The following is a 27,966-nucleotide window of genomic DNA, read 5'->3' as shown; positions in this document are numbered from 1 at the left end:
TACCATTTGTATACCAATAAACACTGAACTTTTGGATGATGGGTTGGTGTTGGTATAAGTTCACCAACTATAATAAATGGACCTCACTGGAGCTGTTAGTAATGGAGATGGAAGGCAGGGGAGTCAGGAAGTTTGTACAGAACATTTGTGACAGCTTACTCTACTTTGCTATGAACCTAAAAATATGGTTACATGGCTCAGTGGGTAGAGTGCTTGCCTAGCATGTATAATCCTTAGATTCTATCCCCAGCTTCACTAAATAGACTGACTGTCAGATTGAAAAGTAAATAAAGTATTTTTAAAAGAGAAAAAATCATTGTGACTTCAGTATAATAGCCAAGAGACAAGGAAGAAGCAGGGGATCAGAGGATGTGCACAGACATGCTGGACTAGAGGTTGTTGAAACTGTTCTGTATATTGTAGGATGCTTAGCAGATCCAGACCTCAATTTGCTAGATGTCAGTCTCAATTCCCAATCTGTCCCTAAACACTGGTTAATGTCCACTATGAGCAAAACATTCCCGGGTAGATAACCACTGACACAGGTCAAGCTAAAGTTTTTGCTTCTTTGTTAAAAGAATGCACTAACATTCATGGAACCATTCAAGAGGAGAATGTTAAGATCTGACTAACATTTACCATTACTTTGGCCCCTGTGTCCCTGTGTTGTGGAATGTAAGGAGAAGGACAGAGTCCAGAACAGGGCAGAGAAACTATTGGCAGGTTTCCAGCACAGAAAGTAGCTTGGCCTACAGTGTTACAATAAAAGAAAATTAAGATGACTTCAGGACCAGACTGTACTGTGACAGTTGAGCTTCTTGAGCCTTAAAGTGAGATAAAGAAAAATGGTCAAAGATGACTAGAGACAGTTTGGTCTTCACAGTGCATGGATGAGGGTGCCACTTACTAAGTCAGGAAGACATGAAGGGAGAGGAAAAAGTAAAGCACAGGAAACTATAATCTTGTTTTGTCCATGCTGTCCTCAGAGGTACCCACCAGAAACCCAGAAGGAACTAAGATGAGTCTAGCACTCAAGGGGTGTGGTGGCTTGAATGAAAATATCCCCCATGAACTCATAGGGAGTGGCACTATGAGGAGGTGTGGCCTTGTTGCAGGAAGTGTGTCACTGGGGGCAGGCTTTTATGTTTCCAGTATTCATTATCTCTTCCAGCTGCCTGTGGATTCAGATGTAGAACTCTCAGCTACCTCTCCAGCGCCATGTCTGCCTGTAATCCTGTGACAATAATGGGCTAAACCTGTAAGCCAGCACCAATTAAATGCTTTCCTTTGTAAGAGTTGCATGGTCATGGTGTCCCTTCACAGAACTCGAAACCCTAAAACAATGGGGGAGGGACCAGAAATGTGACTCAAGCGACCTCTGAACCATTAAAAATGGGTGAGTCACCTGAGTCAGAGACATTCTCAATTTTCATACAGGAGTAAGACGACAGAAAAGGATGTAGAAAATCAAAATGTCATCAAGATGCAAGAGCTAAACTGGCGAGATACAGGTGACTGCAAGATACCAGTTTTAGTGCCTAAGGGTGTAGCCCTGTGGCAGAGTTCTTGCCTTTCATGTGTGTGGTCTGGCTTCTATCCCCAGAACTGAAAAACAAATAAATTAATCAAAATCCCTTTTTTCTATTTTGTTGAAACAGTATCTCCCTTTGTAGCTCTGGTTGGCCTTGAAATTATTAAATCAAGCAGCGTTTGAACTTGTAATAATCATGTCTTTGTCTTCTCGATGCTATGACTATAGATGTGTGACGCTGTATCTGGCAAAAGAGAAATAAAAAAACAAAATTTTAAAAAAGGAAATGTTCTTATGTAATTCAGGCTAGCTTTGAACAGACTATATAGGACTATGTAGCTAAGGCTGGCCTTGAATGCCTGATCCTCCTGCCTCTGCCTGCCAAGTGCTAGATTTGTAGGTGTGTACTACCAAACCTGGCTTGGTGGGTGGCTGTGTGTGTGTGTGTGTGTGTGTGTGTGTGTGTGTATGTGTGGGTGTGGGTGTGTGTGTGTGTAGTGGATGGATGGATGAGCTATTTAGGATTGCATATGTACCAGCTTACCTTCACACTAGCTATGAAGCCAAAATTGAACTTTAACACCAGATCCTCTTCCTCTACTTCATGAATGCTGCCACTTATGTCCAGGTTGTTTGGCACTGGAGATCTAACACAGGTCTTTATGTATACTAGGCAAGATTCTACCAACTGAACTTCATTGTCTGACTAAAATGTATTAAAAGAAAAAATTATCAGTGGAACAAGAGCATGAATGAACCAAACTAAAGAAAATCAAGTAAGAAAGGAGAAATAACAAATGTAAACAACTCTTCAAAACTTCTGCTTCAGAAAGAATAAAGCAATTGGGCAGCAAAAGAAAGGCTAAGGTAAAAGCAATGGTGGTTTAAAGCAGGTTACTTACTCAATTAAGATAACAATGACTGGGAAGAAAAATATTATTCCTCTCCCACTATCCACTTAGAGAAAATGAACAGTCCCAAACTAGGCCACAGCTCTACTGCAGAAGTTATCAGGGACTTATATTATTTATCCATTGCCCTCAAAGGCAAAGCTCTCAGCTACAAGGTTGAATAGCATGTCCCAGCACTGTGTTAACATGCTACATTCTCATCCACAAAAAGGAAGAGGAGGAAGTAGAAGGCAATTAGCTTCCCCTCTAAGGCCATGACCTAGATATCACACACACCACTTCTGTTCACATCCATTTAGCCAGAAGTGAGTCACATGTCCATGCCTAGCAATCAGAAAGAGGCTAGGAAATGTAGTCACTAGCTAGGCAGACACATGTCAAGATAAAACCTGAGGGAAGCTGAAGGAATGGCATCTAGAAAACAATTAGTTACCAGGCCTTCCAGTAACATACCTATGGGTGCCTAAAAGAGATAGGCCAGGAAAGAAAGAATGACAAACTAAGGAAGAATAACTGCAAGTGAAAACCAAAAAGGTAAGAAGATCTGTGTCTTAAATGGTGTAAGGAACAGGGAGGGTTCCTTCGGTCTTGTCACCTCTCATGTCTGCCTTTTCAGAAGAAAGGCTGTCCCTTCCATGTACGTCTAGTGAATTAAAATATGTAATATAAGTAACTTCTAGGGCTGGAGAGATAACTCTTTAAGTAAGAACACTGTGGTATAAGCATGAAGACCTGAGTTCAAATCCTCAGCACCCATGTACAGATGCCTGAAATCCCAGCTTTAACAAAGATGGGCATATCCTTCAAGTTTGCTGGCTAGCCAGTCTAGCCAAAATGACTTCATGGCCAGTGAGAGGCCCTGTTTCAAGGAATAAGACAGAAAATAATAGAGGTAAATAACAAAAGTCCTCCTCTGGCCCCTGTGTACACACAGGGTCACAAGTACCACACAAGAGTAAATAAATGTGGTAGCTTGAATGAAAAAGGCCCCACACCATCATAGGGACTGACGCTATTGGGAGGTGTGGCCTTGCTGGAGTAGATGTGGCATTGTTGGAGGAAGTGTATCACTGAGGTTGGGCTTTGAAGTGTCAGAAGCTCAAGCCTAGCGAGTGTATGTTACTCTCTTCCTGCGGCCTGTGGATCCAGATGTAAAACTCTCAGCTCCTTCTCCAGGACCATGTCTGCCCACATGCCACCAAACTCCCCACCAGGTCAGTAACAGACTAAACTTCTGAAACTGTAAGCCAGCCCCAACTAAACATTTGCCATTATAAGAGTTGCCATGGTCATGATGTCTCCTCACAGCAATAGAAACCCTAAGATAAGAAGTAAATAAATAAAAGTTAAAAAAAAAAAAAAAAAAAAAAAAAGCAACCTCCATTTACTATGACCTGGACTGAGCAGTTCTCATTCAGGTTTAATAGATTCATTTAGAGTTGCTACTTCTTAGCCAAAAATAAAGTGACCAAATTTCTGAATTGGAAGGAGTTAATAATACAGCTCATCCTGCATATGCTCAATAAGGTAGGCCCCAAAACTGCCTCATTCCATTGTCTTCTTCCTTGTGTTTTTGAATATTCCTCCTAACATAGCGCTCTCTCTCTCTCTCTCTCTCTCTCTCTCTCTCTAGGGCAGAAACTCCAAGACACCTTTTTTCTTTCTTCTCTATTTTCCACTGTAGTAGCACCATACAAAATCTGTAGGTGTACTTGATAGCTACTGATAGGGGAGATTTGGTTTCCCTCCTTCTAGGGTGAAGACTACTACTTACTGAATGTGAAGGACTGCAGATACAGCAAGATACCCTGGAAAGGTCAACAGAAAATGGGCAAAGTGCAAGATAAGATAAAGATCTCCACTTTAAGAAAAAAAAAAAAAATCACAGAATCAAAAATTGTTGATACACAGGAACTGGAAGCATAGTTCAATCCTCAGCATCCCCCACATGGGGCAGGGGGAGAATTTTGGACCCAAAAAAGCCCCCATACCAGTCTGACCCCTCATTTTGTACTAGACAAAAATGAATCTGAAAACAAACCAAGTACTCAAGGCTTCAAGGTTCCAAATCGCTTACAGCAGGTTCAAAGGTTCCAAATTGCTTACAGCAGGGTCAAAATAGATGCCTAGATTCTCCAGCTTTAGGTTCAATATTACTTTCCCTGTAAAAGTTGCTTCATGGGGACGGGGGAGGTCAGTGTTTAATGCTCTGGGTAATTACTAAACTTACATGACATGTTCTTTAAAACCACTGTAAATTTTCATCAGCAGAGTCCTCTGAGCATCTACTTTTGCAATGAAAAGAGGAACAAGAGTATTGTCAGATTACCTACCAAGGATAAAAGCTGAGCTACAAAAAATAAAGATCTTACTATTTCAGACAAATGAATGGTATATCTACTACAGTTATCACCCAGCATATGCTTATAGACAACCTGAATCTAGGATTTTTGAGACAGGGTTTCTCTGCATAACCCTTGCTGTCCTGGAACTCACTCTGTAGACCAGGCTAGCCTTGAACTAACAGAGGTCCACTTGCCTGTGCCTCCCTAGTGCTGTATTAAAGACATGTGCCACTACCGCCCAGCTACCTGAATCTAGTTTAACAAGTCCTAATGGTGTCAATACACCTTTGTTTTCAATGTATATCATCTCTCCAAAGGCCAAGATCAATGGGTTACTGCATTTAAGCAAAGTTAGCAGGCTGGAGAGATGCCCTAGCAGTTAAGAGTTCACATTGCTTTTACGGAGAACCTGTGAACAGATCCCAACACCCTCAGGCCGGTCATAACCTCCTCTATCTTCATCTATAGAGGATGTAATGCCTCCTCTGACCCCTGGGGCACCCAATAAATGTGGCATACACATACACATAAAAATGAAAAATCTTTAAAAAGGGAAGAAAAGCTAGCTAAAGGATGGCCATGAGTCAAATGATTGAGTTATTTATGAAAATACAATTTTACATTAACTTTGAATAACCTAGTTCACATCTTCCATGTGAAAAAGTAAACCAAACACCCTATTTCTCACTTAATTTCGCCTATCCCACAGTGGGTTCCTTTAAATACCAAGGAAGAGTCCTTGTCCAGGTATACTGTGAAGCTGTAATTACTTTATCAGATCCCACACTTTAATCCCTCAGGGGATATTTCTGTTCAACCTTCATCTGCCAGGTTAAGAAATCTCTGGTTTTGCTGGGGTTTTATCTGGAAAAGAATCACCTGACCTCAGGCATCTCCATTTTTCAAGTGCTACAACAGTAGCACAGAGTGCTGACCCACTATGGGAGACCCCTCCACCTCTAACCCACTGCTTTACCAAAGGCAGTGTGGGAACTTCATCTCCTCTACCTCCCCTGCTTCATCTAACTTCATTTAAGGATCATACAAGGCTAGGCAACCACCCAATTTCCAGGACTGCAAGAGCCACAGTGACCCCAATTCTATTTTGTTTAACTCTGTCAGAACAATGGCCTTTTTCTGTTTGCTCACTCTTCCATTGGGATTAACACTAAGCAATAACAGCATTTGAGATGCACACCCTACTTCTGAACTGTAAAATAAATTAAGCCAAAACTCAAGAAAGCAGTTTAATATATGTCTCTAAACAGTAAAAATAATAATAATAATAACTTTTATTATTTTAACTTCAAAGAGAATGTTACAAAAATGTTGCTGCAAATCCTAAGAGCTGGAATACAGCATACACACAGGGACAGTTATCTTCCCTGGCCTAATTAAAACAGGTCCTTTCTCACACATCTTTCTAAAAAAAAAAAAAGCCAAAACCAAAATAGAAGTGGTATTTAAATTCACCTGAGGGTTTTGTTAGAAAATTATCAAGAAGCAGGACCTCTGAAAAAACAGATGTTAACTTCCCCTTTCTCTTAATTATCTGACATATATGTATGTATGTATGTATGTATGTAACAAATACATATTACAATATATAGGACATAGCTCAAATCATTTATTGTTGTTAACTAAACTAATTAGCTTCAGTAAAAGAGAAAACTCCATAAAATTTCAAGTAGCATAACACTCAAGGAGAAAAAAAATCTATAATCTGAACTCAAAACTATTACAGTATTTTAGACTAGAATTTACAACCATCCTGTTCACTTACTTCACACTTACTGTTTACCCAGTATTGTGTCAAGATGTGACAAGCACCATTCATTTAATCCCCAGGGCAGCTTCCTAAGGTAGTTGGTAACTATACAATTTTCTAGTTATAATGGAGGCACCCATATCACCAAGATACAAGCTTATGCAGGACCAAAGGTTGTATATATCACAATGGATACAGGTCTATCTGCCTCCAAAAGGAAACTTAGTGCTTATCCAGAAGTCAGAACTTCAAGAGGCTGTGACAGAAAACAACACCTGTGCTAATTACAGCAAAAAATGTCAAGTCCCTAAAATCAGGGATTGGCAAACTTTTTCTGCAAAGAACTTGGTGTTAAAGATTTTAGGGCTTACTGGATGCACTACCTCCAGAAATACTAAGCTCTACTGCTGAATGCCAAGCTGGCCATCAATAGCATGTAAAATAAATAAATGTGACCATATAGTCAATAAAACTTTTTCTTATGATTCTAAGCACTAATCCCAGGGCCTTATAGGAGCCAGAGCAGGGCTCTATAACTGGACCACTGAGTGATACCTGCAGTTTGTCTGTTTGTTGTTGTTTTGTTTTTGTTTTTGTTTTAGTTTTTCACACATTTAAAATTTTTAAATTACTCTTAGCTTATGAGTCATTCAGGCTTGTAGTCTGCATTGTGCCAATCCCAACCTAAATAATAGAAACAAGCTACAGAAATGGCTCAATCAATAAAGTACTTACCATGCAAACATGAGAACCTAAGTACAGATCCCCAGAACACACATAAAAAAATAAAGGCCTAGCACAATGGCCTACATGGTACAATGCAATCCCAGTGCTGGGCAGACAGCTCCCTGGAACTCACAGACTTGTCAGTCTGATCTACCTGGTAAGCTCCAGGCCAATTAGAGACCCTTCTCAAGAAATAAGATGGTTGGTTTCTGTGGAATGATACCTTAGGCTGACCTCTGTCTGCCATACTCTCGCTCCCTCTCTCTCTCTCTCTCTCTCTCTCTCTCTCTCACACACACACACACACACACACACACACACACACACACACACACACACAAATGCAGACAAACACAAAATTTGTTTCTTAAGAGTGCAAGGAATCAAAGCCTGGACCTTCAATGTGCTAGGTAAGCACTCTACCATTACATATCTAGTCCTATAAAATATCTTTATGACTTACTAATGCTTACTTATAAAATTATTGGATATTTTGAATATGGTAAAGAAGCCCAAAGTCTCAATAAACTTAGCCTTTCTGAGAATAACTAAAAATTCTCAAAAGTCCAAAAATGTAGTTAGTGCATAGGAATCTCCTCAAAAATTAAGTACCAGGTAAAGGTTAGAACCAGAGGAAATCTAACATGTCCTTGTTCATTATCTACGTTCTGTAAACTGTAAATCACTTTTAAAACATCTGCCAAGGGCTGAGGGTAAAATTCAAAGACAGAACATTTATTTACCTAGCATGCATGGGTCCCTGGGTTCCATCACTAGCACAACAAGAATGTATCAAATTAATAAAACAGTTTGCCAAGCCAATCTTCCAGATGAGACAGGACTATATTTAACACCATTTGTATGTAATGACAGTGCTGCCTTACTCATAGCAGGTTTTACAAAGGCATTTCCACACGGTTACCATCACCTGACCCTTCCCAACTATATTAAGAGGACAATACAAGCTTTCCTATACCTATTTTATGAATAAATAAAAACAGGTTCTGAAATGCCAGTTGAGCCCAAGGAGGGTACAATGCCACTAAGCTACTCTGCTGGTCAGTTTTACTTTGTCAACCTGACACTAGCTAGAATCAACTGAGAGAACTTCAACTGAAGAACAGCCTCCACCAAAGTGCCTGTAGGCATGTCTGCGAAGCCATTTTCCTAATGAATAACTGATGAGGAGCAATGCTGCCCCTGGGCCTGTAGTCCTGGGCTGTATAAGAAGCCAAAAGAGAAAAGAAAGAAGATGAACAAGGCAGAGAGAACAAGCCAACAAGCAGCATTACCCCCACTCCCTGTCTCTGCTTTAGTCCCTGCTTCCATATTCCTGCCCTCTTGTCCCTCAGTTATGGACTATAAAGGTGACCTGTGATAAACCTTTCCCTCGCCAAGTTGATTTTGACTAGTATTTTATCACAGCAACAGAACAGTAACTAGAACAGTTACTAAGTAGCAGAACAACAGCCATGGCCTATCTACAAGTCCACTTGCATCTTGACTACTTCCATAGATATCAGATAACATGATCACTGGTTAAACCCTTAAAATTCCCAAGGATGTTAGTCTTAGCCTTTAAAGATACTATGTTTAGTTCAACTCCTTTTCTTTTTGCTACAGTCTTAGGAAGAAAACATCTGCTAGTTCCTGACATTTATTAAATCCATCTATAGGCAACAGTGAGTCTATATATACTATGCAGATAATATGCCCAGTCAGTTTAGAAAGAGAATATTTTGATGGAAAAATCATCCAGTGGGTGTTGAAAACACAGCTAAGTTGGGATAGTGGTGGCCTAGCATTCATGAAGCTCCATTTACATGAGGTCTAGTGATAAGTCTTATAATTCCAAGAATTGGGAAGTAGAGATAGAAGAATCAGAATTTGATGGTCATCCACAGCTACACATCAAGTTTGAAGACAACCTAGGATCCCTGAAACCTTGTGTTAAGAAATGAAGACAAAAGTCATCTAGAGTGGAAAAAGCAACAATAAAACCATATTCAGTATATCATCCAATGAGACAACGAAAAAAAAAAAAGTAGAAGTGAATGTATTGCCATTAAAGTCTCTGCCCAACTGTGGCTAAGCTTCTGGTGATTGAAAAATAATGTGGGGTTGGGAAAAGGAAATAAAAGGAACATAACTACTAGTGGAATTCAAACCGACATCAAAGGCTCTAATGACAGCTGAGCCTGCTTTGCTGGTTCTTAGCCTCTCCCTCAGAAACAAAACTGTTATATAACTGACCAAGGTTCTTCAACTAACACTTCCTCTCTGCCCCACATACATCTTTTGTCCCCCACTGCGTCTCCCTGCCCCCATCTCCAAGGGAAGGATCATAAGCAATCTGGGCTGCCACCATAGCTACAGCTGGACAAGCCTCTGTCCAAAGTGCTGCTTTATTCCAGGGACTGCTACACAGACCACAGTAAGAAGAGATTAACTGGCTTAAGCACAGTTCCAACCTCACACAGTTACAGATTACTTGTTCTGAAAAGCATCACCGCCATGTCCAACTCTAGGATGAATCAGAGTCCAGACATTCCTGCAAATGGAAATCACATCGTCATCATAACTCATCTTCACAAACAACCCTATGAAAAAGAATATACAGTAGGACTCTTGAAAAACTCTGAGAACATGCTGTGGCAATTGCTGCTTCTACTGACTTCCCACTAAAGGCCAAGGAACAAATGCGGGTTCTAACTTCAATTCACTCAAATATGGAAAAAAAAATGCATTCATGAACCACAAACTCCATTACTCAAAAATATTCCAACAAATCCAGTCACTGAATCAAAAACTAGCAGTTTGTGGACTCTAAGAGCCAATTACTACAAGTACTGTTTGCCTTTTCTTCTTCCAACAGAAGCACACAAATAAAGGCAATGTTTACAAAAGCAACCAATGTATCAGAAAAGTTCTGCCCATTCAGAAGCACTTAAAAGGTCTCAATCTGTGCCAAATAAAACTCTGAAAGAATGAAAAATACAAGGGACGCATACAACAATGCCATGGCCCAGCTATCCATGTAGCATCATGCAGTGCCTCGAGCAGTTTACAGCTTGACTATAATTCTGCATACGATCAAGATTGTAATTATCCAAATTCTGTTTCCTAAAGGATAACTAGGAGACCATCCCAAGCATCCTGAGATGGCTTCCTCCTCCCAGCCACCTTCCCTAAGCCTCAGCCGCAGGTGAGATTCTAAATGGTCCAGACTAAAGCTAAGAAATCGGGTCTGACTTTCTCCCTACAATGTCCTGTGCGCTGTGCACAAACCCTTTAACATAAATATTTACTCTAGTCAACAAAATGGGAAACGCCGTACGCGGGGATGGTGGGGGGAAGTCAAGGGAAAGAAGGGAAGCACTAAGTCACCACTACCGTCTAACTGAAGCAGCAACTTCAACCAATTAGGATGAGAAGGGAAACTCCACTGGAGTCCCGGGGAGCCCAGACCGCTGGCTCCGCTGCCCCCACGAGCGCCGGGGCTCCTCTGGGAGCAGCCGGGTCCCCGGGTAAGCGCGCGGTTGCTGGCCTCGGCCTCGGGCGGGAAGCGCCGCAGCAGGCCTGGAGGCCGTCGGAATGCCGGGTTTGCCGAGGGGTGAGAGCGGGAGGTGACCGGCACCAGGCTCCGTCGCCCTGGAAGGCGGGAGAGACCCGAGATGCCCCCAAGAGCATCCGATCGCAACGTGCACGGCCAGAAGCACCGGTGCCGGCCAAGCCAGGAGGCCCCGCAGCCCTGCCCGCCGCGCGGCCCACGTCAGCGGCGCCCCCGGCCAGCTCGCCCGCCTGCCCGCCCGCTCGCGCCTTACCGAACCCCGCGGCCCCGCCGCGCCGCCGCGGCGTCGCTGCGCGCCGCTCTCCGATCCGTGTCTGCCCTCCGCGGGCTGGGCCCGCCGTCCTCGTCCGCCGCCGCCGCCGCCGCCGCCGCCTCCGCGCTTAGCGCCGGGCCGCCCAGGGCCGCCGCGGGGGCTCGGCCGGGCGCCTCCCGCGCCAGCGCCTCATCCCGCCTCGCCGCCCCGTCAGGCGCGGGGGCGCCGGCTGCGGGCCGCGGCCTCGGGTCGGCACCTCAGGCGCGCGGCGCGCTCCCCTGCCGAGGCCGCCTCGACCCCCGGGCCGCCACTGCTCGCTGCAGAGCCCCCTCGCCCGCACGCCTCGGGCCGCCCCCGCCCCGCTGGTCCGCGCCCGCTCGGCCTCCGCCTCCTGCGCTCCGCCTCCTCTGCACCCGCGACGCGCGCAGCGGGAGAAGAGGCGCGCCGCCGCCGCCGCGGGCACGAGCACGCGCGAGGAGGGCGCAAGGAGCGCGCGCACGGCCGCCTCGCGCGCCGCCAGGCCTCGCCTGCTGTTGTCCCGGGGAGCTTGTGCACTGCGGGGGGCGCGGCTGGGGGGCCGCTTTGTGGGGGAGAAGCCGGGAGCCGAGTCGCTGGCCGGGGCTTGCACTTCGGCTGTCCCCCTCGGTCCCTGCTTCCTGCTAGGTTGCAGATTCCAAAGCCGCAGCGGGGGGGTGGGGGGGGAAGCATCTTCAGAGACTACTGCAGAGGCTTTTCTCCTCCCCCTGCTGACCCCAGAATCCTGTCCCTGCCCCGGGGTAGGGAAGGGAGGGGAGGGGGAACGTTGCCTCAAGTGAGGAGATCCTCGACCCTTGCTTTCTGGCTGATTTGGAGCTAGACTTAACTGGCGCAGCTTATATTTTGGAACTGGGGTATAAGGGTATAAAAGTTCCCTCAGTTGGCTCCTTCATTCAGACTTCTGGAGCAGAAAACTGAAAGTGGGGTCGCTGAGGAGAAGAAGGGCAAAAGAAGGGTGAAAGAGTAGGGAACTTGAAGAAACGACAGATATGGAGGCAATAGAGGGACTCCCTGGGAACCCTCTGACTGGATGCCATTGCCCTTGGTTACCCCCCACCCGGTTCTTTTGTTCCGCTTCCAAAGACTGCGGTGCTGCCTTCCACCTGCACCAACCATCAGTGTGACAGAATGCAGGGAAGGGAGCTGGAGAGTCTACCGCCATCCTCCCCCATTTATTCCTTTTATATACCTTTTAGTCCTTCTGACTCGTTCCATATCTTAATGTGGGGGCAACGGGAGCAGTTAACTTGCTTTTACGTTCAAGCCTATTAATGCCAAATACTGCATCATCTCATGTCACTGCAGTGATTGGGTCCACTCAGCATTTAGTCACTTCAGTGGGAGTCATTGAATGTAAAGCAAGGCCTTGACCGCAATTAGCTGAATTTCAAGGGCACACACGAACCAGGATTTCATATCCTAGAGAGAAATTAGAGAGTGAACATGTACAGTAATTCCATTTCCCCAACACTGTCAGTCAGTAAAACCAACGTTTCTTTAGGATAAAGATCCTACATGTTTTCTAGCATAGAATCAGGAAGGCAATGGAATGAAAAATGCAGGGGCACAAATTGGAATGGGGAACATCAAGAAGCCATGTTTGGTAAATGCATCTCAGCCCTCTACTAGAAGAAGCACAAGCACTTGGGTCCTAAGGTAAATGAGGAACTCTGGAAACCTTCTGTAGTTGGAACTTCTTTCTTTTTACCAAATTGCAACTGCCCCTTTTGGTCACAGAGAGCAATGTCTGCCAAGGCACAAGCATGAATCTGGTAACTTGTGTTGGCCTGGGGATTTGGTGAGCCTGAAATGCAAATATCCTGTGGTACCCAAGGAAGTCAAAGTAGAAGAACTAGGTCGCCATAGGAGGCAAGTTTTTCCCAAGACTGTGGTAGCTTGGCTACTCTCCAATCAGATTCACCCACCCCCAGTCTTCATTCTATTCACAAAGCCTTCACATACTAAAGTTTTACAGAAAACCCTGAAATACTGAATGTTAGATGGTTTATGATCCAGCATTGGGTTTGGGTGATAGATAAAGGAGTTAGGGTTTACATATACATTGGATGATACATACATTTTGCTTTAAACCTCTTAAATGTTTTGGTAACCATGCCTTTACTTTTATTTTATGTAGTTCAAAAAAAAGAATAGATGCCAGGTGTTCTCCAAACACCAGAGATGTATAGGCAAGTTCAAGGATTCTGATTCTCCTTTATCTGCTGTGAGCCACACACCCTCCCCATGGATAGAATCATTCAATGCCCTCCTGTCAGTGTTTATCGCTGCTAAACCTGCCTATAAAGCCTAGGCTTTGATCACTGGGCAGTTCTGTAACCATCTGACCTTGGTGTTTTAGATGTTTATAATCAATTACCTCTGTCATCATAACACCCTCAGTGACTCAACATATAAATCACAAAAAAATGCAACATTCACTAAAAAGAAAAAAATCCTCCCAACATTAAAATGAAGCTCAATTATAAGATTTGTTATCTATTTGTGACTTGTTTCAATATTTACAAAGTGAAGAGACAAGAAAGGAATGCATACTCACTCTATCTCTCTGAAACTGTTGGATGCCTCAGGCTGGCCTCCTTTCTCAGCCTTGGCACTGCCATCTTCCAGGAGGTGGCATCTGGGCTCTCTCCCTGCATCTCAGATCTGTTGCATTGCAGTCCCCTCTGGGCTGTGAAGCAGAGTCACAGTGCAGAGTAAAGCCAGCCAAAAGAGCAGCCTCACAGATGACTGCAACACTCACCTAACCTTGAGTTTTACAAGAGCCTGGGAATTGAGCAGGGAAGAGAAAGGAACTCATTTGAATCCCAAAACCGAATGCTCAACAGCTGGCTTGAGACAAGCAAGTCACTAAGAGTGGGCCAAGTTTAACAAAGAATTGTCCCAACCTGACAATTGACATTGCCTTGCTTATTTATTTTTCTGGCCAAGAGACCGAATCTATATTACATCCCCATTCTAAAAGGGGACAAACAACAAATAAAAGATTTGCTATCAGCCCTGTAGTGGTAAACCATGCCTTTAATCCCAGTACTCAGGAGGCAGAGCCATTCCAGTCTACAGAGCAAACTGCCAAGGTTACACTGTCTTGAGAATCCCTGACTTGAAAAACCAGAAAAAGAAAGAAAAGATTTGCTATCAAATGTAATATTCTCTGTGATTGGACAACATTTTAAGGAACATGTGGGGTACTCTTCACCGGGGTTTGACAAATCTGGGTATATTTGAAATGATAAACTTTTCATCTTCTGGCTCTATCACTTTTAGTTTATGAGCTTCTGCCAAATAATTTATAACTTTTACTTGTTCAACGTTGCAGAAATTTTACTTATTCTCCCACAATGTTTTTTTATTCTTTCGTTCTTTTCTAAGCCTTGACACCAGCTGTACCTGTCTGCACATTTGAATCATTCCAGTCCTTTGTCACCTCTGCTGTCCTCTAGTATTCTAAATGTTGACTTCAGAGCTCTGACCTCGGGCTCTTCCTATTCTCTTTTCTGCACTCCCATCCTGGGCAATCTCCCACTTTAGGCTTTAAATAGAAGTCTATGCGTTGACTCTGACCTCTCCCAGGGCTCCAGACTTGTACATCCAGCTGACACCCAGACATCTGTGCTTGATGTATCTGAAACAGAACATTTTTAAGACAGGGTCTCTCTGTGTAACTCAAATGCAAACTCATAGTGTAGAGTAGGCTAGCCTGGAACTCACTCATGATCCCTCTGCTTCTTGAGTTCTGGATTCACAGGTCTGCACCACCATGTGGTGGTTTGTTCTCTCTCTCTCTCTCTCCCCTCTCTCTCTCTCTCTCTCTCTCTCTCTCTCTCTCTCTCTCTCTCTCTCTCTCTCTCTGTGTGTGTGTGTGTGTGTGTGTGTGTGTGTGTGTGTGTAGGGCTAGGGATCAAAACCAAGAGCTTACACATCTTACACATACTGCTAGACAAACATTCACTATTACCAAGCTACATTCCCATTCCTAAAAGAGAACCATTATTTATTTTCAAAACAAAACCCCGGCCCTCCCATCCTGTGGCCAAAGCACCTCTTTCTATCAAGCACCACACTGGTTTTGTCAGCAAATCCTTTCAGTTCCACCCTCAAAACTGAACCCAATCCCTTCCCTTTGAGCTATCCCCATCTAGATAGACCCTCATGATCACTCTCCTGGTGAGTTTCCATTCTTTCTTCCCTATGGTCTAGTCACAACAATACAGCCACCAGGGAATTCCTTTCAAACACTTAATAGGAAACTATTCTTGCTTGAAGCTTTCCAGAACTCCCTGCTTCCTACACACTACTGGAGAAACCTGAGACTCTTCCTTCAGCCTTTCCAGTCCCTAAGCCCTGCCTGCCTATCCAGTCTTACTCTTTGATTGACTCCACACAACTACCTGCCTCCCACTACTCCTCAGACCTTCAAGGGCAGCTTCATTTTCCTGACTTTTGACTTGACCTCCTGAACACCCATTTCAAATGCTCTGTCTCTTCTGGCTTCTCATTCTTTTTCTTTCCACAAAGCACTTGCCTCTGTGTTGTTATTGTGTGAGACTGATACCTATTATTTTTCTCTTTCACTGAGGAGTAAGGACTGTATGTTTATGTACCATTGTGTCCATATCGATAAATGGATAAATGGCACTATCAGGAGACACAAAATAATTGACTCACTTATCTATTATTTGTTACTATATATTACTACAAATGAGAACAACTTCAAATTGCAAAATTAATTTGTAAGCCAAAGTGTCATGAAAGTCTAAGAAAATATGAAGATTTAACAAAGAAAGATGTGTGTGTGTGTGTGTGAATTCTCACATTCACAAAAGGCCAAGGAAGGAAGACATCAGGTGTCTTTTCTTTCCACTATTTTTTTTTAAGACAGTGTTCCTCTGTGTAGCCGTGGCTATCCTGGGACTCACTGTGTAGACCAAGCTGGCCTCGAACTCAGAGATCTGTGTTCTTCTGCCTCTTGAGTGCTGAAATTAAAGGCATGCACCACCACTTCCAGATGTCCACCTTAGTTTTTGAGACAGGGTATCCTGCTCAACTTGAAACTTGCTGTTTGACTAGACTGGATGGGCAGCAAGCTCCTGGGATCTTCCTGTCTCCAACACTAAGTTACATTCATAGGCATACAAAGTTATGCTTGACTTTTTGTTGGTTTTGTTTCATGTGTATGTGAGTATGGTGTTTGTACATGTGTGTATGCATATTAGTGTGTCTATATGTGCATGTGTGTGTGTGTATGTGAAAGACAGACAGACAGACAGAAATGGGACCAACATTGATGTCAGGAAACTTTCTCCTTCTTTCTTTCAACATATTCTTTGAGGGAGTCTCTTGATCAAAGGAAAAGCTCACCCATATGGCCAGCCTCACTGGCCAGTTTGCTCTGCAGATCCCCTGCCTCCACTTTCTGAGGCTAGAATTTCAGGAGGACCATCACACCTACCTGGCATTTAATGGGTTCTAGGGATCTGAAGTCTAGTCCTTTTGCTTGTACTAGCAGCTCTTCTAACGGCTGAGCTATGTCCCTCAAGGATCTCAGTCCTGTGGGTAGACAGTGGGTGGATGGTGAACAGAGACCTGTAGCCGCAGAGACAGGACATAAGAGAAAGGCAGGGGAAGGGGGCAGAGGGGTGACAGAAAAGGTCTGTCTGCCCTCCAGAAAAACAGCCGGAAAAAGAGAACATAAGTGGGTGGGGTCTTTCTTGTAAAAGGATCATTTTCACCTGCATGCAGACTACGTAGCCATGGACTCTGGGCCGACCAGGGTACTTTCTGAGCCAAGTGACAGGGGCAGGCCAGCACAATGCCTGAATCCTTACACCTATTAGTTTTTGTCTTGTATTTGAAGAATAAGGAAGAGGGCTGGGGAGATGTCTCAGCAGGAAAGGACACTGGCTGCTCTCCCAGAGGATCTGTATTTGATTACTAGCTCCCATATAGCAGCCTCCAGCTATCTGTATCTCCAGTTTCAGAGAATCCTATGACCTCTTCTGGCCTCCTCACCAGGCATACTCATGGTACACTGACATGCAGACAGGTAAAACACCCATAAACATAAAATAAAAAAGAATAAAGAACATATACGTGTTTGTACATGTTCACATATATATATTATACATATATGTATATGAATGGCTAATATTAAATAAGTTTTAAAACCAGCATTTCTAAGTCCTTCATAAAGTATCAGAAAAAAGTTTGCAGAGATAAGAGATAGCAATGTAGTACATATACTAAAAGCTTACCCTCTCAATCTTCCACCCCTCAGCCCTCCACCCTCCACCCCATGGCAATATTTAGAGACATTTTCTGTGATGTCCTGACTTGTCTCAAACTTGTGGGCTTAGGTCATCCTCTTGCCTCAGGCCTTGGAATATAGTCATGTATCACCATGCCTGGCTGTTAGAACAATTAAATGTTAAGAGCTAGTGGAAGTTAGTTAGGCCTCTGGAGGCACTGCCCTTTGGAAGATTAAGGTCATTCTTCTAGGACCCTGCTCTCTCAAGAGCAAGTTATTGTAAGCTATTATATGCGAGTAAGCTTGATTCCCCTTTGGTCTCTGGTATCCTGTCTCACCATGTGATCTCTCCCTTCACATGTACTCCAGCCATAGTTGCCATTTGTCATGATGGAAAGCAGGGAGGGAAGGGGGTGGCATGTCAACCCTCCTAAATTATGAGCTCTATAAGCCTGTTTTCTTTACAAATTACTCAGGATCAAATATTCCCTTAGAGCAATGAAAACCAGCTAAAGAGACAGGATGAAGCAACCTGTACACAAGTATGCCGCCTAGTGAGAGCCTATACTCTGTGGAATCAGAAAAAACAACACATAATTCATTTGTAGTTAGATGCCAAGGTGGGCCAGAAATTAAAGGAATACCATTGAAATGAAGACATTTGTATTTTAAAAAGTGGTAATTCTGTTTCTTATCAAGTAGAGCTTTGTGCAAAGTTTAATGGACAAAGAGACAACTATCACATTTTTGGGTACAAGATCCTTGAGAGGCAGCAGCATATCTCGGAGGGGAGTGTAGTACAGAGCATTTTCAACTCTGAATACCCCAGCAAGCAAGCACACTGCCTTAGAGGGCATACTTAATGGAGGTGACTCGGGAGAATCTACAACTCCCTTTCGTGGCTGTGACAGTGGTGAGATGACACAATGAGAAAGCACACACACACACACGCACACGCGCGCACACACACACACACACACACACACACACACACACACACACACACCTCTTTTACTGTAAACACACTAGATGCTCACAACTCCCTCCAGGCTCAGCCTGCCTGAATCAGCAGCACTCCACTCAGACACGTGGTGATGCTTCCAACCCCAAAGCCTTTTATTAGATCTAAAGAACTGAAGCCAGTGTGGAGGGGATGCATGGGAAAGTGACTTGGGAAAGTGAAAGATCAAAGAGAGGTCACTCAACCCCAGGCTGCTGCTTTCCCAGGGTGCTCCCAGCAATTCCCCTCCCACGATCTTGTCTTTTATGACTTCCAGTTTCCAGGACTGAATTTATCTCAGACAGTCTAAAGCATCTGAGTTTTCCTGCCACATTCAAAATACATGTTGGCTGAGCTTTCACCTAGGCTTCTGAGAGGGAATGCAGAAGATAGGAGGTTCCCCAGAAACTTGAAAGGAACTGTGCTAGATAATCCTATATGATATTTTGTTGTTTTTTTTTTAAATCACCTGTACTTGGCGTAGGAAGTTATTTTGTGTTCAACTTTAAGTATAGATGATCCCTGGATTAATGGGGGCTAGGGGTCATACTATATCAAACAAAACAATAAAACTACCCTATCAAAATATTAATCCCCTATTCCCCACTCAGTTTTTCCTCTATGTATTTCATGATGAAAACAAACAGCATTACTCCTCTGAGTGATATAAAAGGCCAGGCTCCAGCAGACGGAGCTGGAAGCACAGTCTCACCAGCTCATTCCTTCTTCCTTAGGTCACGCTCTAATTTCAAAACTGTTTCTCTGTAGTCTTTGATGGATTTCAAAAATAAAAAGCAACAGCCCTCTTGCTTAGGGCAATGGGATGGTTTGTGAAATATTACAACAGAGAGATAGTGTTGAGCAGGTAAGAAAACTCATAATTTAGTTGCTTCGGAATGCCTCTCTGGGGTATTCAGTCGAAGGCTTGGTGTTTACTCAAGTATGAGACACTGTTGACTTTGAGAGAAGTTTAAGCAAAGAAAGATTCATAAAGTCTATATGATAATAAAAAGCACTATTGGGGCTGAGGAGGTAGCACAGTCAGTAAATGTCCTTAAGCAATGATGTAAATAAGACAGTGTCACTAGACAAGCTAAAGTGGAATGAGCAAAGCTCATGTGGTCTCAACCAGACAAACAACTGCAGGCAGTTAAGGAATGCTAAGAGCAGGAGAAATAGTCTTCCCCAGGGAAGAGCACACCAATTGCTTATCCAGTACCAAGTTGTCAGCCCTGAAAACATATATAGGAGTAACATATATGGACTGAGAAGTTTGCATTTATATAATATATATATATATATATATATGCAATATGTATGACAACAATTAAAGAAAAAGAGGCCCTGAATTTAAAAGAGAGCAAAGGGGAGTACATGGAAGGGATTGGAAGGAGGAAAAGGGGGAGTTGATATAATTTTACTATAATCTCAAATATATATATTAAATGATGAAGTACAAATAGTCAATAAACATGTGAAAGCATTTTTTTAGCCAACAGAGAGATACAATCACAACTACTTTGCAGTTAGATCTTACAGCAGTCAGAATGGCAATCATCAAGAAAACAAACAGCAAATGCTGGAAGTTGGAAGGGAAGGATTTATATATTTTTGGTGTGTGTAAAGATCTAAAGATGTTTTAAGATATAACAAAGTAACTTAAGGTGTGCAAATGCGAGTTATCAGATTTGTTTATCTCATTATGTTACTGCTCATAGTCTTAACATTAATCAATAAAGTTTTAATAAGCTACTAATCCAACTCTGACAGAGTACAAAACACCAGACTATACCACTACACAATAACTGCAAGCCTTTCGTTGTGCAAAAAGATCTGTCAGTTTTCCAGATGGAAGGAAGAATGTTAATGCTTTCAACCAAATCATTTCTGAGATGAGTATACTGCCATTTCTACAATGCAAATTTCAGTACAGATGATAATCACTGGAAATGCTAATGTATCTAAAAACTTACATTTTCACAAACTCAGAGGATTTGTAAAAGTTCCAGGGAACCAAATTGGACCCACCCTAGCAGGTCAGATTCATTCCAGATAAATATCATTCAACCTTTCCCTGGTCCTGGGACTCCCTTCCTTCATCTTGGGACCCCTTGGGGAACCCTCCCTCATCTTATAGTCCTCCTTCCCTCAAGTACCATGACCTAAGAAAAATTTTTTTCCTAAACTTAACCTTGTACTCTGTTCTGCCAACATCTTGCCAGGTCTAAAAAGGGCCAGAGTTCCATACAGCCTGGACTGTGATGAAACAACCAGCTATCCCAGGACATGGCAGGCCCCCAGCTTTCTTAGGTCCCTCAAAGACGGTAGATGCCTCCCCAGGACAGAAGGAATTAGTCTTGAGAACTCACTGTCCTTATTCCCTGACCTGCCACTCCTAACTCCTCACCTTTTTAATAATAAGGATGGGAATGTAAGCATTCAGGCATTATGCTGGTCTGTCCCTGTCACCTGGCAAAAGTGCACTCAGGCAGCACTCTGGTCAGCCCAGGGTTCCATGACTACTAGTCTACAAGAAGGTGCAAAGGACCCCTTTAAAAGAAAGACCCCTGTCCACTTAGGCCCTCTTTCCCACTCTCTTTCCTGCTGTTCCCTTGGGGAAGACAGGACTTTTCCTGTCTCTCTCGCTCTGATCTTCTGTCCTCTCTCTGTCTTTGTGTCTCCTTACCTATTTTCTCCCCCACCCCTTTCCCTTTCTAATAAAACTTCTCACTAAGCTCTGTCTGCCTGGCATGTTTGTCCCCCCCACCTGGGTCACCTTTCCTACCATGGAATCCACCAAGGTCCCCCATGTGCTTTATCATAACAGTGTGGATATAAATTAGTCCAGTCACAGTGAAAACAGCATGGAGGTTCCTCAAAGAACTAATTAATAGTCCCTGTACTTGGGAGGTAGAAACAGAAGGACCATGAGTTTGAGGCAAGTCTGGACTATGCAGCAAGTTCCAGGATATCCTTGAATACATAATAATACCCTATCTTAAAGTGAAAGAACAAAAGACTAAAACTAGAACTACCAAACAATCCAGCTATTCCACTCCTAGGAACACTGGAAATGTAGCCTAGTAAATTTAGGCCAACAAACTACTGAGGTACCTGTACACTATTCATCTTTACTGCACACTATTCACAATGGTCAAGGTATTCAAATAGCCTACAAATGATTGTATGGAGAGCATGTAAGGCTAGGAAATGCTTCAGCAGGTAAAGGCACCAGCCAACAAGTCTGATGACCTGGGTTCAATCCCTAGAACCCACAGCAGAAGAAAACTGACTCCAAAAGTTGTCCTCTGACTTCACATGGCTCCATGGCACACACACACACACACACACACTAATAAATAAATAATAGCAATGTTTGGAAAAGAAAACATGGTCTATGTATCCAATGGAGCATTATTCATTCATATAGAAGAATGAACTTATCTCATTTGCAGAAAAATGGATAAAGCTACAGTCGTTTTAAGGAAATTACATCAAGGTCAGAAAAGACAAGTATCACATTCTCTCATGTATAGAATGAAGGGTATGAAAGAAAGACCAGTGAGAGAGGGGACAGAGGGGGAAAATGGGGCATAAGCAAAGTACGTAATACACTTGCATAATAGTTGTTATGATGAAACCCATCATTGTATACAATGAATATATGTTAATTAAAAAAAGAGGTGGCACCCAGTGGGAGGCCTTTAGGTCACTGAAGGGGAGCCCTTGTGATAGTAAGAGCTCAGTCCCCTTCTTTCTTTCTTTCTTTCTTTTTTTTTTTTTTTTTTTTTTTTTCTTGGCCATGAGTTAAGCAGTTTACTTCACCAGGCATTACAAGTAGTTATGTGACAGCTCAGGTCCAAATTAATAAGATCTCAGTTCATTCCCGAAGATCTCTGTTAAAGGACACCATTGAAGAATCACAGTGATACTGAGGAAGTCTTCATCTGGTCTAAGAAACCAAGCAGAGATGGGCAGAGAGAGCAGGGCTAATTTGGAGGCCGGGCTAGTGATTATGGGATGGATTGAGTAGAAAAACTCTCTTACTCTGGCTTACTTGCCAATCAAAAGGTGGCACATGCCTGGAATCCCAGCACTTTGAAAGCTGAGGCAGGAGAATCATGAGCTCCAGGCTATCCTGGGCTGCATAATGAGATTGTGTTTCCCAGAGCAGGTCAGGGATTTTGTCTTTTTACCAAGGGAGAAAGCTCACTTCAGGGAGATGGGTAAAGCTCACTGAGCTGCAACTTTCCTAATTAAGTTCTCACCTGTGTAGTAGGGACCATGCTAAAAGCTGGGCAGAGAAAAGCAAACAGGGAGTGCCTCTGATTCTCAATGCTTGGAGTTTAAGAGACATGAAAACAGCAAGGGCTAATCTATGGGCATACAGACATCAAACAGCTGTGCAAACATTGGGCAGCGGCAGAAATTAAACACGAAAGTAAATAAAGTATTTACGTTATGTAAAAGTCACACAGCTGCTGCTATTCTCCACCAGGGCTCAGGAGGAGAGGAAGGACAGGAGGCAAAAGAGCTTGTATTTTTTTCTGTTGGGGATGCTGTCGGCAGGAAGGAGTGGAAAGGTCACATGTGGTTCAGGGAACAAAGACAAACTATTACATAAACCCTCATCCGCTGGTGCATAACCTCTAAACCTTGGTCTTTGGAATGCACTGAGTTGGTTTCTCAGAAGTAGCTCTTCTGTGTCATATCGTGCTTTTAGGAATCTGTGTCAGTAACTAATTTTAAAGTGTTAGAGATGGCCCCAGTGGCCGGCAACAGCAGGGACCCAATGAAGAGGCCTGAGAGCTGCCACCAGAACTGTCCTACCTCAAAAGACAGCTTGATTTTCTACACGCATCCAGGGCCATCAAGTGAACTGCAGTCACCCATGCCCACTGCCATTGGAGACCCTAGCTGGGAGCCTGGCATCATGGAAATTTCCTCGGCCTTCTTAATGAAGAGACACAGCTTTAATCGGCCCAGATGCCTGGAGTCGACACCTGGTGAACGGGGCACATGAATGATTGATGACTTACTAAGCTGCTGCTGAATCTTACTTTAGATGCTGAGGAAAAGGAAAGCCCTTTGTGTTTAAGCGAAAATAAATGTTCGTCCAGAGACATTATGTCTAGTAGTCTCTATTTGTAAAAAATAGTAAAGATTTTAAAAGAAATAAAACAAAAACAAGCTTATCAGCACAAAATTAGAAATTATAATAACAGAAAAATCCAGAACCATAATTTAGACATGATCATTGTTAATATTTTAGCATACAACTTTGTATAAATAGAAATATTTTAAAAATTTACAAGGCTAAATAATATGTGGTAGGTTAGGGGCCTTGCCTTCAAGACAGATGGCCTGGGTTTAATCCCTTATGCCCACATGGTAGAGGGAGAATGGACATGCATATCCAGAGAATGGACCCAGTAGAGATGTCCTCTACATACATGCCAGGGCATGTATTGTGTAAACACAATCAGTAAATAAAATATAATTGAAAAATGATGAATTTTTAAAAATTATATCAACAAGACCATATTAGAAATATTGTATATAATCTACTTTTTTCCCTTCATAGTATCATTTAGTTTGTCATGTCAATAAGTGCTTATGTTATTTTTATGTAATCATGTATTCATACCATATTCTCTTTCACAGTACCCTGCAGCAATGACCGGTGGATCATTTTTTCTGCTAAAAGTGTATGCACATTGTAGACTCCTGAGAGTTAGACATCTTCTCTCCTATTGAGGATGCAGCTCCAAGGCAGAGTACCTGCCTAGCATAAGGTCCAGAGTTCAATCCCCAGCCACACACATGCATACACACACACACACACACACACACACCAAACAAAAAAACCTTCCCTCATCCTAGCTGATAACTAGAACTCAGAAATCAGTGCTTAGTTTAAAAAAGTAAAACAGCCTCAGAAGAGACTTCTTTTCTTTTGTTCTTTTTTCTTTTTCTTTTTTAATACAGTCTCAGCTTAGCTTGTAGCCCAGGCTGGCCCTGAAGTCAAGCTCCTCCACTTGAGTGTTGAGATTGCAAACACCATTACACTTTAGCTAAGAGGCCTGTTTTCTTGAAACCTCCTCTGCCTCTCAGACACTTCCCCCTATCACATGGGAAGTCCTGAGTTGAGTTTTAAAATGGATGATGTGCTCAGGCCTTGCCTGACCCAGTAAGAGTTCACGCATGCTCTGGTAGGAATGTTATAGTTTTGTAACTGAATAAAATCCTCAAGAAGCTGGGAACAGAGTTAATGCTGTCTGACCCTAATTACTCACAAGATCTAGTTTATTATTGGAAACAGACTCAGTTCTTACCATATTCTCTCAAGACCTGTTCTACATAGCCATTAATTCTATTCTTGAGTTTCATATATTTCATTCATGTTTTTGTTTGAATTTCAAAAACATAAATCTATTTAGTTCATAGTTATTTACTGCAGGGTGATTGAATTAGCCTTATGGAGACATCAATTTTAAAAATGATCTGGGCTGGAGAGATTGCCCAATGGTTAAGAGCATGAACTGTACTTCCACAGGATCGGGGCTTGTTTCTCAGTGCCCATATCAGGTGGCTCACAATTCCATCTATGGAAGGGACCCAACTCCTCTGGACACAAGGGTACCTGCACTCATTCACACATACCCCACTACATACATGCATGCATGTAATTTTTTTATGGCTTCTAAGCAATGTAACTGTAAGAAGGGATCCTAGAATTCAGGGCTAGTGCATTGTAACCCACAAAAAGACATACAGTTCTCCTAAACCCAGGACCTTCAACCCAAGTAAACATGTCCCTGAGCTGTGTTATCACAGTATACTAGCTAGCTACATGTGAAAAGCTGAGTCCAGGAGAAGTGATGTTTCTGTTTCAATGTAACAAAGAGGTAGGAAGAGATCAAGGAGAGAAAGAATATGAATGCATTCTATCTCCAGGGAAAGGTTTCTGCAATGTCGAGGGTTACTAGGCATGTAACAAGTGCTAGTTTGGTTTCCCCTAGAGATCCAAGTTGCTCTGGGTGGGGAGGAGAGAGGATTATGGACTGCTTCCATTACTCCTGATGAAAATCTGAATACCAGGGATGATGATATATTCTGACTCCTTCCATTGGAAAGACATAAGAATGGATTTGTTTACATTATTACTTCAAGCTACCTTTTATATATCCTATATGTTCACTCAACCCTTAAGTAGAAGCAACCGTGCCAAGGATGATTCCTTTCTGTACTGCTCTCTTGTGGAGAGGACTCAATTGTTTAAAGTAAGCAAGCATGGGAAAGGGGTAGGCACCACCCTCTCAGAGTTGAAATGTCAAGCTTAGCAATGAATAGCAAGCTCTTTAAGTTGCAAGCTGCTGTATCTATCAAGCTACTTTTTATTAATTTATTTTACGTGTACAGATGTTTTGCCGGCATGTCTGACTCTGTACCATGTGCACACCCACCACGCTGCTTTAATTGCTCTTGCAAACCTTACTGAGCAAGCCTTGTTTACAAAAAAAAAAAAAAAATCCCAAAACCTGCTTTTCAATCTTTAAAGGCTAATGAGTGAAAATGATTTTAAAAGCAAACATAAAGATGTTTATAAAATGGAATATGAACCAAAGGCTTTAACCAAGAGAGGAGTGATTTTGAACAAATATTCAATTGCTTTCCATTATTCCATCTGGGTCTGTTCACAGGGAATTTGGAACCTCTTCCTGACAAAGGATGGAGGACCTCATTGCACCCCTGGGAGGTCCACAGGAAAAGGGAGGAGGAAGGGCAGTATTTTACAGAGCATGGTAAATAATGCCAAAATAAAGATAACATGCAGTTTAAAGAGAGGCTGGGACTACGAACCAGCACAGGGAGCCTGGAGGCCACTTCATTGAGCTAGGCAGCAGAAATGGAAGCCAGAAACCTGAGCCAGAAGGCAGAGTGACAAGAAGAACAAGGCAAGGAGCAGCAGGAACAAGATCACCAGGGAAAGTCGTCTGGACAAATACTTGGGATAAGGACTCAAGGCACCTAGCTTCTTGCTTGCATGGCAGGGTGTAGGGGAGGACTGATTTTGAAGGGCTAAAGGAGGACAGATTGGTAAAATGTGAAGTCATCATGCTGTCCTAAGCACAGAGATAGTATTAATGTGAACAGGCATGGGGCATAAGAAATGTTTCATGAATTTGTTCAGATAAGCACTCACATATGTGAAATACTTACTTTGTTCCATGCTAAGCTCTTCACAGCAATTATAAGTATGTCACTTAGCATTTCCAACAATAGATTCAATTAAGTACAATTATATCTGCTTTGTAGCCTAGAGACATGAGACAAAGGTTGGATGATTTCCCTAACATCACACTTATGGTTTAAACTAACATCTCTAGGCCTTCAGAGGTCAGACCTTCTCAATGTGGCAGAGTTGGATATGCGCATTCCTCTTTCCTCCTGGTTGTCTGGTTTAGTCATTCTGGGGTGACCAGGACTCTGCATGTTAACATCTTTCACAGTGCAGGTCCCCAGGCCCAGCACATCAGCAAAGATTAGCAACAAACAGATAGGAAAGAAGACTAGAAGTAAGTCATGTGTGGAAGAGGACTCACCATCAAAATCATATACTTGATAGCTTTTGATTATCATGATAGTCTGTCTACTTATTTTCCTCCCCAAACATATGTTTCCTGTCATCCAGAAACAGCCAAAAGTTAACCCATCCAATGCCTAGCAGATCCAAGCTTCCTTACCAGAATAAGCCTCACAGATCTCACTCGATGATCAGCCCCACCTCAGGACAACAGACAAATCCTCCTTATTGCTAAGACTCAGGTAACCTGAAGTACAAATAGTGCTCAGACAAGAGAATCCCATCTTCTTGTCTGTCACCTGAGCATGACTGCAATAAGGATTTGCCTTTCCAATATTCCCAAAGACAGCTTTCAAAATAGCAGGGTCAGTTCTCACAATTACCCACCAGACAAAGCCCAGTGACAGAAATCACTAATAGGTCCCCACCATCACTGTCATATAATGCATGTTTCTCTTACTTTCGATAAATTCTTGGATTCATGGCTCCAGCTTCAGGGGAGAAATCCATCTTGCTTATGAGGTGCCCCCCTCTTTAAAGCTGACAGATTTCCTTAAAGAGATTGTGAGATGTATCTTCAGAGAAACCACGGGAAGCTAGAACAGGTTGCTTTTCGATTGTCATTTCTCCAAATAAGAATTTACAGGTCACAGAGCAATCGATAATCTCCATCAGCTGGAAACGTCCATGTTTGTGTCCTCTTCCAGTTTCCTAGTTTTCTGTCTGCTTTCTTTGCTGCCTTTCCACTTAAGTTTGTCTGTAAGCGCCTTTGTGGCCTCCACTGCAGGCCTCAGGCCAAGGAGGCGGGGGGGGGGGGGGGGAGAAAGAAAAAAAAACCAAAACAGATTCTTTTCATCTATTCAAGTGTGATCTGGGGCAGACAAGCCTGCTGCACAGGCAAGAAGCACAGAGAAGTATTCTGTATTCAGCGTTCAGTCCACAGAGCCTATCGTGGCTTCCCTTGGCAGAGCCA

The 27,966-nt window shown here is 42.9% G+C and overlaps 1 protein-coding gene across 3 annotated transcripts in view; it reads right to left on the bottom strand.

Moving 5' to 3' along the window:
* Nucleotides 1-27,731, bottom strand: part of Arhgap32 (Rho GTPase activating protein 32) — a 230,322-nt gene extending 202,591 nt beyond the window's left edge. For 2 of the 3 annotated variants that reach the window (XM_051197026.1, XM_051197027.1), the window contains exon 1: nucleotides 27,454-27,731. In XM_051197026.1, coding sequence (XP_051052983.1) covers nucleotides 27,454-27,503 — 50 coding nt within the window. In that variant the 5' untranslated portion in view covers nucleotides 27,504-27,731. Of the gene's footprint in view, nucleotides 1-11,105; nucleotides 11,237-27,453 lie in introns of those variants that run through there. The other variant, XM_051197028.1, reaches the window with a different exon arrangement.
* Between the last annotated feature and the right edge of the window lie 235 nt (nucleotides 27,732-27,966).

This window comes from Phodopus roborovskii, unplaced genomic scaffold (assembly GCF_943737965.1).
Source record: "Phodopus roborovskii unplaced genomic scaffold, PHOROB, whole genome shotgun sequence".
NCBI classification, from domain to species: domain Eukaryota; kingdom Metazoa; phylum Chordata; class Mammalia; order Rodentia; family Cricetidae; genus Phodopus; species Phodopus roborovskii.
This window is presented reverse-complemented; position numbering and strand designations above follow the sequence as displayed.